The sequence below is a fragment of the Asterias rubens genome, chromosome 2, assembly GCF_902459465.1.
Source record: "Asterias rubens chromosome 2, eAstRub1.3, whole genome shotgun sequence".
Lineage (NCBI taxonomy): Eukaryota > Metazoa > Echinodermata > Asteroidea > Forcipulatida > Asteriidae > Asterias > Asterias rubens.
Genome location: NC_047063.1, coordinates 24,431,526 through 24,444,331, shown reverse-complemented (window position 1 = coordinate 24,444,331; position 12,806 = coordinate 24,431,526). Strand labels below are relative to the sequence as shown.

The window sequence follows — 12,806 nt, the reverse complement described above, 5'->3', positions numbered from 1 at the left end:
GTTCTCCATTTAAAGGCAGTGGACACTATTGGTAATTACTCAAAATAATTATTAGCATAAAACCTTTCTTGATTACGAGTAATGGGGAGAGGCTGATGGTACAAAACATTGTGAGAAACGGCTCCCTCTGAAGTGCCATAGTTTTCGAGAAAGAAGGAATTTTCCAGGAATTTGATTTTGAGACCTCAGATTCAGATCTTGAGGTCTCGAAATCAACCATCTAAACGCACACAACTTCGTGTGACAAGGGTGGTTTTTTCTTAAGAGCTCAAATTTTCACAGGTTTGTTATTTTATGCATATGTTGAGATACACCAACTGTGAAGGCTAGTCTTTGACAATTACCAATAGTGTCCACTGCTTTTAATGAGACTATACATTGTAGTCGTACTAGAGCAATAGTCTTGGGGGGGGGGAGGGGGTAAGTAGTCTCGCAGGGGCCAGCAGTCTCACAAGAACTTCGGCGGTGTCGCGAGAACTGTTGCGAGAGTCAGAACACTTTATCATTATAAAAAACATTTAAGCTCATGCCTGGACAAGTCAAGCAGTCTTGTGTTTTTCAATTGAATGATAATACCTCATCCCTGTTTAATATCTTGAACGAAAACAAACTCTGTGTTTGTTCAAATGTTGACTTTTGAGTCTGATAAATATCTTCCAGTATGAGACAATGAATGGTATAAATTTTCTCTTACACATAATAATGTCATGTTCAAAATGCCGATTTTCTTAGAGTTGCTTCAAAAGCAGAAAATAGTGCTTAAATTAAGCAACAATGTTTTGCTTTGAATAGCAGAAATTAGCAGGACACCAGTCATAAATTGTATATGTGACATTATTCCTCTGGTTGGTTTATAGTCTTGTAAGCGCAACTATTTTGTGTTCAGCTGACTGCTTAATACTGGTTGTAGTTTTAAAGCAACTTTATGAAATATATTTATGGTCATACTACATGTACATGTCTACTAGATGTCTGGCCCAGCAACAACTTTGAGCTAAAAACACTGCCGTCTTATGGATTTTCAACCCAAATTCCAGACATACTCTCCATGAGTTGTGGTCACTGGTTCTGAAAAGAACTGGCATATATACTTGATGTTTCGATCAGTATGCTCAGACTGTCTTCAGGAGAAGAGATCTAGAGAGATGAACGAAGGTTTTGCCTGAAGAAAATCAGAGCATACTGATGGAAACTTTGAGTTATCACAACCAACGCTTCTTTTCAGAATCACTACAGGTCATAATACTAGAGTGAGATACATGTACAAACAGTACTAGGCTATAAAAGTTTCAATTTACGTAAGTGATATACAAGTGGAGTAATCATCTTCCAATGAACGAGCTGAGAGGCAGGAACACTAGAAAAACAAACGTGATTGAATTTCTTTTTAAACTTCTCTGATTTTCCCAAAGTGCATGAAATTTCCTTTTGTCAATTTTTAACAAAAAGTACATTTTCCAAGCAATTTGACGAACCATTTTAAACTATTCAAATACACTTTGGCATACACAGTTGCACAACCTGGTCATCAAATTCAACGACCCGATTCACCTGACATCAGCACAATAATTTCAGTTGCACCAATTTGGGAGACAGTGATGCTTACTACAATGTAGCACAATTTGGGAGACAGTGATGCTTACTACAATGTAGCACAATTTGGGAGACAGTGATGCTTACTACAATGTAGCACAATTTGGGAGACAGTGATGCTTTACTACAATGTAGCACAATTTGGGAGACAGTGATGCTTACTACAATGTAGCACAATTTGGGAGACAGTGATGCTTACTACAATGTAGCACAATTTGGGAGACAGTGATGCTTACTACAATGTAGCACAATTTGGGAGACAGTGATGCTTACTACAATGTAGCACAATTTGGGAGACAGTGATGCTTACTACAATGTAGCACAATTTGGGAGACAGTGATGCTTTACTACAATGTAGCACAATTTGGGAGACAGTGATGCTTACTACAATGTAGCACAATTTGGGAGACAGTGATGCTTACTACAATGTAGCACAATTTGGGAGACAGTGATGCTTTACTACAATGTAGCACAATTTGGGAGACAGTGATGCTTACTACAATGTAGCACAATTTGGGAGACAGTGATGCTTACTACAATGTAGCACAATTTGGGAGACAGTGATGCTTACTACAATGTAGCACAATTTGGGAGACAGTGATGCTTTACTACAATGTAGCACAATTTGGGAGACAGTGATGCTTACTACAATGTAGCACAATTTGGGAGACAGTGATGCTTTACTACAATGTAGCACAATTTGGGAGACAGTGATGCTTACTACAATGTAGCACAATTTGGGAGACAGTGATGCTTACTACAATGTAGCACAATTTGGGAGACAGTGATGCTTACTACAATGTAGCACAATTTGGGAGACAGTGATGCTTTACTACAATGTAGCACAATTTGGGAGACAGTGATGCTTTACTACAATGTAGCACAATTTGGGAGACAGTGATGCTTACTACAATGTAGCACAATTTGGGAGACAGTGATGCTTACTACAATGTAGCACAATTTGGGAGACAGTGATGCTTTACTACAATGTAGCACAATTTGGGAGACAGTGATGCTTACTACAATGTAGCACAATTTGGGAGACAGTGATGCTTACTACAATGTAGCACAATTTGGGAGACAGTGATGCTTTACTACAATGTAGCACAATTTGGGAGACAGTGATGCTTTACTACAATGTAGCACAATTTGGGAGACAGTGATGCTTACTACAATGTAGCACAATTTGGGAGACAGTGATGCTTTACTACAATGTAGCACAATTTGGGAGACAGTGATGCTTACTACAATGTAGCACAATTTGGGAGACAGTGATGCTTACTACAATGTAGCACAATTTGGGAGACAGTGATGCTTACTACAATGTAGCACAATTTGGGAGACAGTGATGCTTACTACAATGTAGCACAAATTTTAAAACGAGCCAGAGCCTGGAGTTCCTGCAGGCATTTTGATCAAAGCTTTTATCTGTCAACATGTCAATGGAAGAACACTTTAAAGCCACTGGACAGCTTTGTTTGTTAATTGTGAAAGATCAGCATTTTCACTTGGTGTATCCCAACATATTATGCATAAAATAAATTTAAAAACTGTGAAAATATGGGTCCAATTGGTCATCGAATTTGCAAGAGAATAATGAAGGAAAAAACACCCCTGTCGCATTACTCTGTGTGCTATCAGGTATGCATAATCAACCCCTTCAGCTGAGATATTTTATTTTTTGGAGAAAATTTACCTCTTTCTCAAAAACTACAGTACTTCACAGGGAGCTGTTGCTCACAATGTTTTGATTCTATCAATGGCGCTGCATTGATTACCAAGAGTAAGTTTTTATGCTAACAATTATTTTGAGTAATTAATAACCAATAGTGTCCAGTGCCTTTATTTTGTTGAGACTGCATTGTCTGATTTGTATTCAGGAACTTTCTAAATGAGCAAATGGTGCACTTCTAAAAACTTGTCCATTCAGAAATGCATGAATTTAGATGAAATTCAGACCCAAAATATACAAAAATTCCCTGTCTGGAAATGCTCTGGAATGTGTACAAGGTCACTCTTTTTGTAAACAAAGGTTTGCATGAACTGAACACAAAATACCATCTCAGTCTTGACACATGTGTCCTTTTAAAAGCAAGACACTTCCATTATTACTTCATCGTCCCACGATGGAACGTAAAGCTAGGTCCTGTTGAGTTGTGTAACGCACGTAATAAAACCCAGCTACAATGTACATTGTACGAGAAGAGGTTTGCCTTGCAGTGTTTCTGGCAATGATTGCCGAGTACGCAGCTTAACTTTGTAAAACAACCTTTCCAAGAATAATTGGTCTTACAATTATTTAATGAACTTCAAAACCTGTCTTAAAATGTGCTTTTCTTTAGTCCAGTGCCTTGAGCACCTAATTGGCAGATATGTTCGCCAATATGTATAAGACTCCATAAATGACTAGATCAGGCCTTATACAGTACATGTACTCTCATGGAGAAAACGAAGGCGATTGCCTTCATGCCCCCTGGTCATTGCCTTGTTGCCCTTGAAATGCTCTAGTTAGTATAAATTTGCTATTTCCTCATAATAGGATGCCCTTTACCAAGGAGAAAATGCCTTGGTGCCCTTGCCCTTTCAAAAAAAAGGCATACAAGCCTGCTAAATTATTATACTGTTTCTAAATGTACTTCAGTGGGAGTAGTGTACAAATGCCATGTGTGGTTTAAGTAAGGGCTGTTTGCCTGTAGTGCTACAATGTACATGACTGGACAGGACAAACCAATCCTATCAGACGGAAACTTGCAGGGAAGTCAATCTCTCATGGTGTGTGAAAATGGGAGTGTATGGTCAAGTCACTGAGTCACTCTCTGTTTTGTACACAGTTACTCATTGTGCAGCAGTTTTCTGTTAAACTGGGAGGAAAATATGCACACTAAAAAAACAATATTACTTTGTACACTGTATTACTTCAAAAGCTTGTTTGTGTGTTTGACTGGACCTTTAAGCCCTGCCCTAAAAGGTAGAGTCATAGATTGTTTTCAAAGCAATGCTTTTGTTTATAGGCAAATTTATAAAGGAAGATGCAGTAAAAGCCACACGTACAAGTTTCAGCACCTTGCTTACTTGTTGAGAAAACAGCAAAAATCTGCCACAATGTTCAGAATTCGCAAATGGACCATGACCATCACTAAGAATTAATCTAAGAATTGGTTTATGCATGGTATTGTTTCTGAGACTCAAACATTTCAGGGTGAACAATTATCCAATCCTCATAAGTTGTTGTCACGAGACTTGATCAAGCCATGTTCATACTAGATTGTTAGTGAACCAGTACAATCATCGTCCAATAGTCAACCACACAGTTCTTTTTCCAAACTTGCTCTCTGCTGTGAAAACGAACACAAAATCGATGCAGAATGTGGCGCATTATTCTTCTAAAAGAGACACGTTTTTTTCTCTTTTTTTTCTGGGTGTGATGCTCGACAGTTTGCGGCAAGGGTTAAAAATCAAACTCCCAGAACATTGAAAAGTAATGTAACTGAATGCAGATGACTCGTGGAATTTAGCAAACCCTGTGATGTCTGAGAATGGATAGGAATGCCTGAGTTGCCCCCAAAGAGACACCCTTCAGTCCGAGTTATTGAAGCTTGAATTGAAAGACTTGAAGCCATGTACATTGTAAACGTCCATTCGAGTGAACACACACAATGAATTGGAGTAAAAATTATCCTTTCAGATATGACTGAAGTACATACATCTGGAAGTACATAGTGTACAAGGCCACATACAAAAAATAACACCAAATACAACAGAATTATGTTCAGCAAAGGTTACCAGCCAGTACCAGTCATTAACGATATGCACCATCTTTGACAAGATCCTGATGAGTTTTCTTAGCACAAACTGCTCTTAGTGATCAGCAAATTTGTCTACTAAAGCAACTTTTTAAAATTGGACCCTGGAGGTTGCTACACAAAAGCTTGCCACAACTATCGTAGCAATGCTGTCTCGGGCCTAGAATAACATCGTGGCCACAGCCACTACCCGGCCACTATTGCCCCTGGTCTTGGCCTTGGTGTCTCTTCAAAAGTTTCCCATTAACTTTAAGATTTTCTCATGGAAGTGCCCTTATGATGACCTTGTCCTCTCAAAGATAAACGCCCAGGGGTCAGTATCACAAAGAAATTAGTCCTAACTTAGGACTAGTCCTAGGAGATATAAAAAACGTACAGCAAGTCCAAAGTTAGGACGAGTAACTCGTCCTACATGTAACACGAGATAAGACAAGTCTTAACTCTTTGTGAAATCCACCCCTGGCCGGCTGTCTTCCAGGGAAACCCAAATTGTACCAGACCCCCACAGAATGCCTAATAACATGATAGACCAATTTCCAACCCCTTGTTCACAGTATGCGATAACCAATGCATTTACAGATGGTGAACTGACCACATTAAAGTCCTTTCGCCACATGGTTAATGGTTAAATACAAAGAGGCCTGCATTTCTTCATCATCTCCGTTTGCAATTGGTGTCAATGCTTGTTAAATCAAGACAAGCCAGTGACTGAGGATAACTTCATGTCTTTGCACTACTTCTTCCAAATGAATTCAGGCTGGAATGTGCTCACTTAATTTATCAGGCTTCCTTCCAAGAGTCTCAAATAACCTTGATTTCTGTGTGGTGTAGAAACAAAATGCTGGGCTGAGGAGTCCAGTAATTTTGGCGTGGGACAGTAGCCTCATAACTGAGTACGTCCAGCAAGGTATCTTGCTCTGTCCCCTGCCTCCTCAAACAACTACAGTTGCCTCATTTTATAACTGAGTAAGTCCAGCAAGGTATCTTGCTCTGTCCCCTGCCTCCTCAAACAACTACAGTAGCCTCATAACTGAGTAAGTCCAGCAAGGTATCTTGCTCTGTCCCCTGCCTCCTCAAACCACATGTGAAGCATGCAAGAATAGTGCATCTAGTCCAATAATCAAACAAAATCATGCGTATGGATTGTCATAGGTTTGGGGTGATTTGGGTCCAGCAAGCTAGTTGTATAAAAACAAAATTATCTTCTTTCTACAGTGAAACTTCAAGCTTTACAGTTATTTTTGCACAGCTAAAAGGCCATTTTATCTGGGCCCAAATTTCAAGGCGTAGCTTACAGGCTTACCAGAGAATTTAGCATTTACAACACCCTGTTGGTTTGAAAATTCCCTTTACTTTTTAAAGATTTTCCAACTGGAAACACTTTCTACAAAATAAAAAATGAGCTTGCACTCTCAAACTTGAAATTCCGGGCCTGTACCGTGGCCTAAAACATATACAATGGAAACATCTAATGTTTTGACAAAGTTCAAAATGTGGGCTTCTCTACAACTTCCTGTGTACAGATGAAAAGTTAACACAGTTCACATAGATAGATAGATATAAACGTTTATTCAATGTTTGGGAAAAGAATGCTGATTTGCACCAAGGTCTTCTGAAACAACATTGCCAAATAATGGTCCTGTACCCTAGCTTGTGCAATAGGGAAGAACCCTGGTTTTCCAAAAGGATAAGGAAAAAACGAAACACGAATCTGAAAATGCTTCCTTTGAGTAAATTTCCCTCCCATTTGGATGGTCCCCTTAAAATGTTGGCAGAGGTTCTGCCTAGTCAGTTCTTTTACTAATGTGTGATCATTTAAAACACACTGTGTACAGAAATGTAGGCCTACATACTGTGCACTTCCTTTGCATTTGTTTTTTGTGTCAAAGTCTATAACATTTGGAACTTATAATGTACACAGTTATTGGCTTAACTCCAATCAAATCAATGGTTAGCTCTTGACTTTAACTGGACAGTATAGAGCTGTGTACTGAGAGAGGGTTCGACATACAGTAGAGGGACCAGTTTTCTTCAGTCACTTGGTTGCTGGATGCCATTTTCGATCCAAATACAGCACAACCCAATGGGCAGAGTAATGAAGTCCTGTGTTTGCCCGTGCAGGATTTTTGTGGGATACAAAATGCCTTCTAATCCCAAGGTGTCACAACTCGCTAAATATACCCTGGAAAGCAAATTGTTTGAAAAATCAGACAGGTTTTGTTTTCCTCTATTAAATGTTGAACGTGACAGGTTTTATGCTGCACAGGCCTGGGATTTTCATCATTGAAAGGGCAAGGCCATTTTTACTCTGCAAAGAGCACATTCATCGGGAAAAGCTTTCAAGAGGTCTTTAGGAAACTTTGAAGGGGCATCAAGGTTAGACATGGGGCAAGTACTTCCAGGCCTGGTACGTACAATGTACAAATTACACAATATGTATAATACACACTTGTTTCATGCTGTGATTGGGTCCATTGTTATTTTGTTTACATCCGAGGGGGCAACATATGGGGCAAGTCGAGGGTGCTAATTGCCCCCATGGACCCCATTACCAAGCATTTAATTGTTTTGTCATACCTTTGTACTTCCTCCATGGTAATACGTTGCAGGAGGGGGAAGCGAACATGATTGACAAGTGAAATAAATTAAATTGCTTTTTTAATTTATTGGAACATTGCGTTTAACTTTTTATTTGAACAAATTCAGTTTACCTAGTACCAGCGTAATAACAACCTCATGTTCTGTGGCTATAATAGTGTAAAAGACGGCGGAAACGAACAACAATAGGCCGAACAGGTAATGCACCCCCAAGGGTGCATTACTCATGTTCCCCTGAGCCATGTACAGTGCGTCTTTGTATGTAGCACATTGATCCATTCAGTTTGGTTCTTGACCAATAAAATTCACAGTCTAAATCATGGTAACAGTGTAACACGTGAACACATGATGCGCTTCCATTTATTGTTGGTATAAATAATGCCATCAAACAGTTTCCCTCATGTAGCAGAGCAAAATGCAAACACAAATTGCCAAATAACGCAAAGTGACATTGCCCACCAATATGTGCATCCAAGATTCTTCTGATCATGACATCAGGTGAATTGGGTCATTATAAAATAACAATTTATAATAATAAGATTTATATTGCGCCCATTGATTCTATAAATTGTACACAAATGCATAGTCACAATAATCTAAGTCAAATTTAGCAGCCAACAGGGGCCTATGTTGCATTAGTTTTAAAACAAAACTTGTTTTTTCCTCTAACAAAATCTACAAATAGTTTAAATGCTGTTCTATTTGCTGTTCTGAAATTTCTTCCTTGATAAAAAAAGGATTACCAACCAAATTTATGTTGCATACTGCTTGTTAGTGCAGTGGTATTTCAGCTGTTGTTTGCTTATTAATCCTACAAATCATGTGGTAATTTTGTTGGTAATCCTGTTTTTATCAAGGAAGAAATTTCATGGCAAGCAAATTTTTGTGCTGAGCAGCTCTATGAAATTGGGCACTGAATAAGGTAACCAGTCAAAATCCAATGTCAGATGTACCTTTGTGACTGGTGGCATGTACTTGCTAATTTTTGCTTAGTAGAAATTTGTTAAGCAGTTTTTCTTTCCTTATAAAAGCAACCCTATGAAGTTGGGGCCTAGTTCCGTGTGGTGAATGGAATAAAAAAAAATTTAACCGAAAACACTGCATCTGCACATTGCATTGCGTACAAATGTTTTTCAATATTAAGGTGAACCAACCCATTGTGTAAAGGGAACAAAGCTGAATTGTACAAACTTCACAGTGCACTGTGGTAGTGTGCCTACATACACAAAGGGTATTCATGAAACTATTCATGAATAATTTCTAGTTCAAAGTCATATGAATACCGACACATAACATTGACTGCACAACTTCCAGTGAAGCATAGCCACATAGTAGAATGGAAACCAGGAAGTTAAAAAGGTTGCACAAATTAACCACTGATAACAGACAGAAGTTGATATAGATCTAAGATACAGTATGTTCCTGTACAAAAAACAAAAAACAGCAGAGCAGTTTGTTGTGTGTACTTCCTTTAAAACATCACAATTGTTTTTTTGGTTTTTTTACATTCAATTGCAGTCAGAGTCTCTTAATGTAGAGTTTTGTTGTAAAGTGAGAACAAAAAGTAAAGAAATAAAAGCTTTATTGAGCGAATAATTTAGACTGACCTGCTAGTCTTTTTTTCACAGTTTCATTTTTTACATTACAATGTCAAGGTTTTCAAAACCGAAACAAAAACCGGCACGTTTGTAAATGGTATTTAATTTGATAAAGGGACACAGTTTGTATCTCAACAAAGCAAAAATTCCTTCACTTAACACTTTGAGTATTTTTATTTGGTTACAAGTACTCGTGTCATGGCTGGGCAGTCCAGATCATTGAACTCAAATTGCTGAGTCATCAGAGTGTGGGTTCAAATCCTGGTCATGACACTTGTGTTCTTAGACAAGACACTTCACTAAAATTGCTCCTCAACAACCATTAGGGAAGATACATTTATAGACCGTATTGAAAATGACGTCAGCGTTAAAATATCTGCTCTACAAGATGGCGTCTGTGTGCGTGTGCATGCGAGTGCTGTAGAAATTAAACCATGAAGGCTGCGTGCAGCGTGTTTCTTTGATGTACACGTTTGGACGCGCATACAGTTTGACCTACAAGATGGCGACTTTCATTGCAGCAAAGGGGTTATTCAATACGGTCTATTGTTGATGTGAATGATTTTAAGCGTGCCCATTTCGCTGTCGGTGCTGCAAATCACAAAGGAGTTTAGGAATGGGGTTTCAGGAATAGGTTAAAGGCCTGAGGTAGAAATAGTGTACAGCCCTTTCATAAGTTGTGCTTAAAAGCACATTGGGGCCCCCTATCTATCTCTCTAGCCTATGTCCCTCCACTGCAGAAGGAAGGCCTCTTCATCATCATTCCACCCAAGGCCCCCATTTGCCTTAATATTGTTTTGTTTTTTAATCATGTTACTATCCTTTCCATACATTTTGTACTAAGTGCCCATGACCGTGACCTGAGCCCACACTCTGATCCAGGGCTTGAATAAAGAGGAAAATCCAGAAGACTGAGGGCTTCCCTTGTAGCCAATTTTTGTAACTGGACTAAAGGCTTAGTTATTTTTTAAAGACACTGGACACTATTGGTAATTGTCAAAGACGGGCCTTCACAGTTGGTGTCATCTCAACATACGCAGAGAATAACAAACCTGTGAAAATTTGACCTCAATCGTTCGTCGAAGTCGCGAGATAATAATGAAAGAAAAAAATCTGTCACACAAAGATGTGTGCTTTCTGATGCTTGATAACGAGACCTCAAATTCTAAATCTGAGGTCTCGAAATCAAATTCGTGGAAAATTACTTCTTTCTTGAAAAACTACATTACTTCAGAGGGAGCCCTTTTTTCACAATTTTTAATACTAGTATATCAACCTCTCCCCATTACTTGTTACCAAGAAAGGTTTTATGCTAAGAATTATTTTGAATAATTACCAACAATTGCGTCCACTGCCTTTATTGACAATATTGACAATATTTGAATTATAATAAGAGATGATCTGTCTCATTTGTCATGACTAAGTATCTTTCGATACTCCACAGAATATTTATCAGATTCAAAGCCGAAATTTTGTTGTTACAAAGATATCACTTGGTTTATTAAAGGCAGTGGACACTATCTTTTGGTAATTACTCAAAATAGTTATTGGCATAAAACCTTTCTTGGTGACGAGTAACGGGGAGAGGTTGATGGTATTAACAATGTGAGAAACGGCTCCCTCTAAAGTGCCATAGTTTTCGAGAAAGAAGTAATTTTCCACAAATTTGATTTTGAGACCTCAGATTTAGAACTTTAGGTCTCAAAATCAACCATATAAACGCACACAACTTCGTGTGACAAGGTTTTTTTTCTTCTTTCATTATTATCTCGCAACTTCGATGACTGATTGAGCTCAAATTTTCACAGGTTTGTTATTTTATGCATATGTGGAGATACATCAACTGTGAAGGCTAGTCTTTGACAAATACCAATAGTGTCCAGTGCCTTTAATATGATCTCCTTGTGGGAGTTTGCCAAGCTCCCTTGATGTGAAGATCATCATGTTGCAAACAAACAAACAAAGTTGGTCACGAGAGACCAGAGGTGGGTTTTAACAAGTTGTCCTAACCTAGGCCTAGCCATGTAATTTTTATATCTCCTAGAACTATTCCTAAGAATAGGACTAGTCCTGACTTTTTGTGAGATCGACTCCAGGGCCAAATTTCTTAACGCCTGTCAAAAATTACATTAAGTTTACATTGTTGTGGCTGGTGTTCCAGTCAATTTGTGCTACTAGTATTAAAAGCAAAGAAATTTGTCAAGCAGTATTTTCTGCTTTTAGAAAAAATTTTAAACTTACATTTTGTACCAAATGGCCTGCCTATCTCATTTCAATTAACTTCCTCTTTGCCTTGCCATGCATAAAAAAAAACGGAAAAGTTTCCGTATGGCGCCACCACTTTTTCATTCGATATGAAATAATATAGTATCTAATTTACCTCAATGAGATATCCCTTTTTGTAAAAATGAGTGAAAAAGTGGTGGCGCCATACGGAAAGTTATCCAAAAACTATATGAACTAACAAGAAGGGGGAAGCAAATTCATCATGTGCCAAGTCAAGATTCAAAACAAATTTTATAAATAATAAAATAATGGAAATCCGGAATGACATGGCTATACTTTTCAACCACAACACTAAATAATTATTACATGAATAATGAGCAAGCTCAGTACATATCATATTAGTGTGAGGAAAAAGATTCAACTATTGGGCAACTTACACAAACATGACAGACAAACAAACAAGACATTGAAAACAAACTCAAACATTGTTGACAAAATTTCGAGGCCCCTCCCACTGACTGTGATCATATTATAAAAATAAACTTTAAAACTATCGCAAACATCTGTGACAATATCTTTGAAACATTGAACAGTTTTCTCACCAACTGCAACCTTGTTTTCCGTCACTGGTTTCCACATTTTGAACGACGTTTCGCCATCAAATTTAAGCGTACTTTGCTGCTACTGTAAACGGAAGTACCTTGCGCAAAATGATTCAACTATGAAAGTTTGTGTATGCATCACACACACACACAGTTTTCTTATCCGCGGTGAACTTTGACATGACTGATTGCCTGACTGTACTTATCAAGCTCTTTCACACATTATTGTTTATTGGAAACAAAGAAAATCATTTTTTTTATAACAGTTTAAGTTAACACAATGTTAGAACATTTAATTGATTTAATAAAATTTTTCATTATTTTATATATAAATAAAACTAAAACAATATTTGAATTATTAATAAATATTTTAACATTGTGAAAAG

At 37.9% G+C, this 12,806-nt stretch overlaps 1 protein-coding gene across 5 annotated transcripts in view; it reads right to left on the bottom strand.

Annotated features, from left to right (window-relative positions):
* The window catches only part of LOC117306046 (dedicator of cytokinesis protein 3-like), a 100,317-nt gene extending 87,793 nt beyond the window's left edge, over positions 1 to 12,524 (bottom strand). For all 5 annotated transcript variants that reach the window (XM_033790877.1, XM_033790879.1, XM_033790881.1 and 2 more), the window contains exon 1: positions 12,421 to 12,524. In XM_033790877.1, the coding sequence (XP_033646768.1) occupies positions 12,421 to 12,457 (37 nt within the window). In that variant the 5' untranslated portion in view covers positions 12,458 to 12,524. The remainder of the gene's footprint in view (positions 1 to 12,420) is intronic.
* Positions 12,525 to 12,806: the final 282 nt, after the last annotated feature.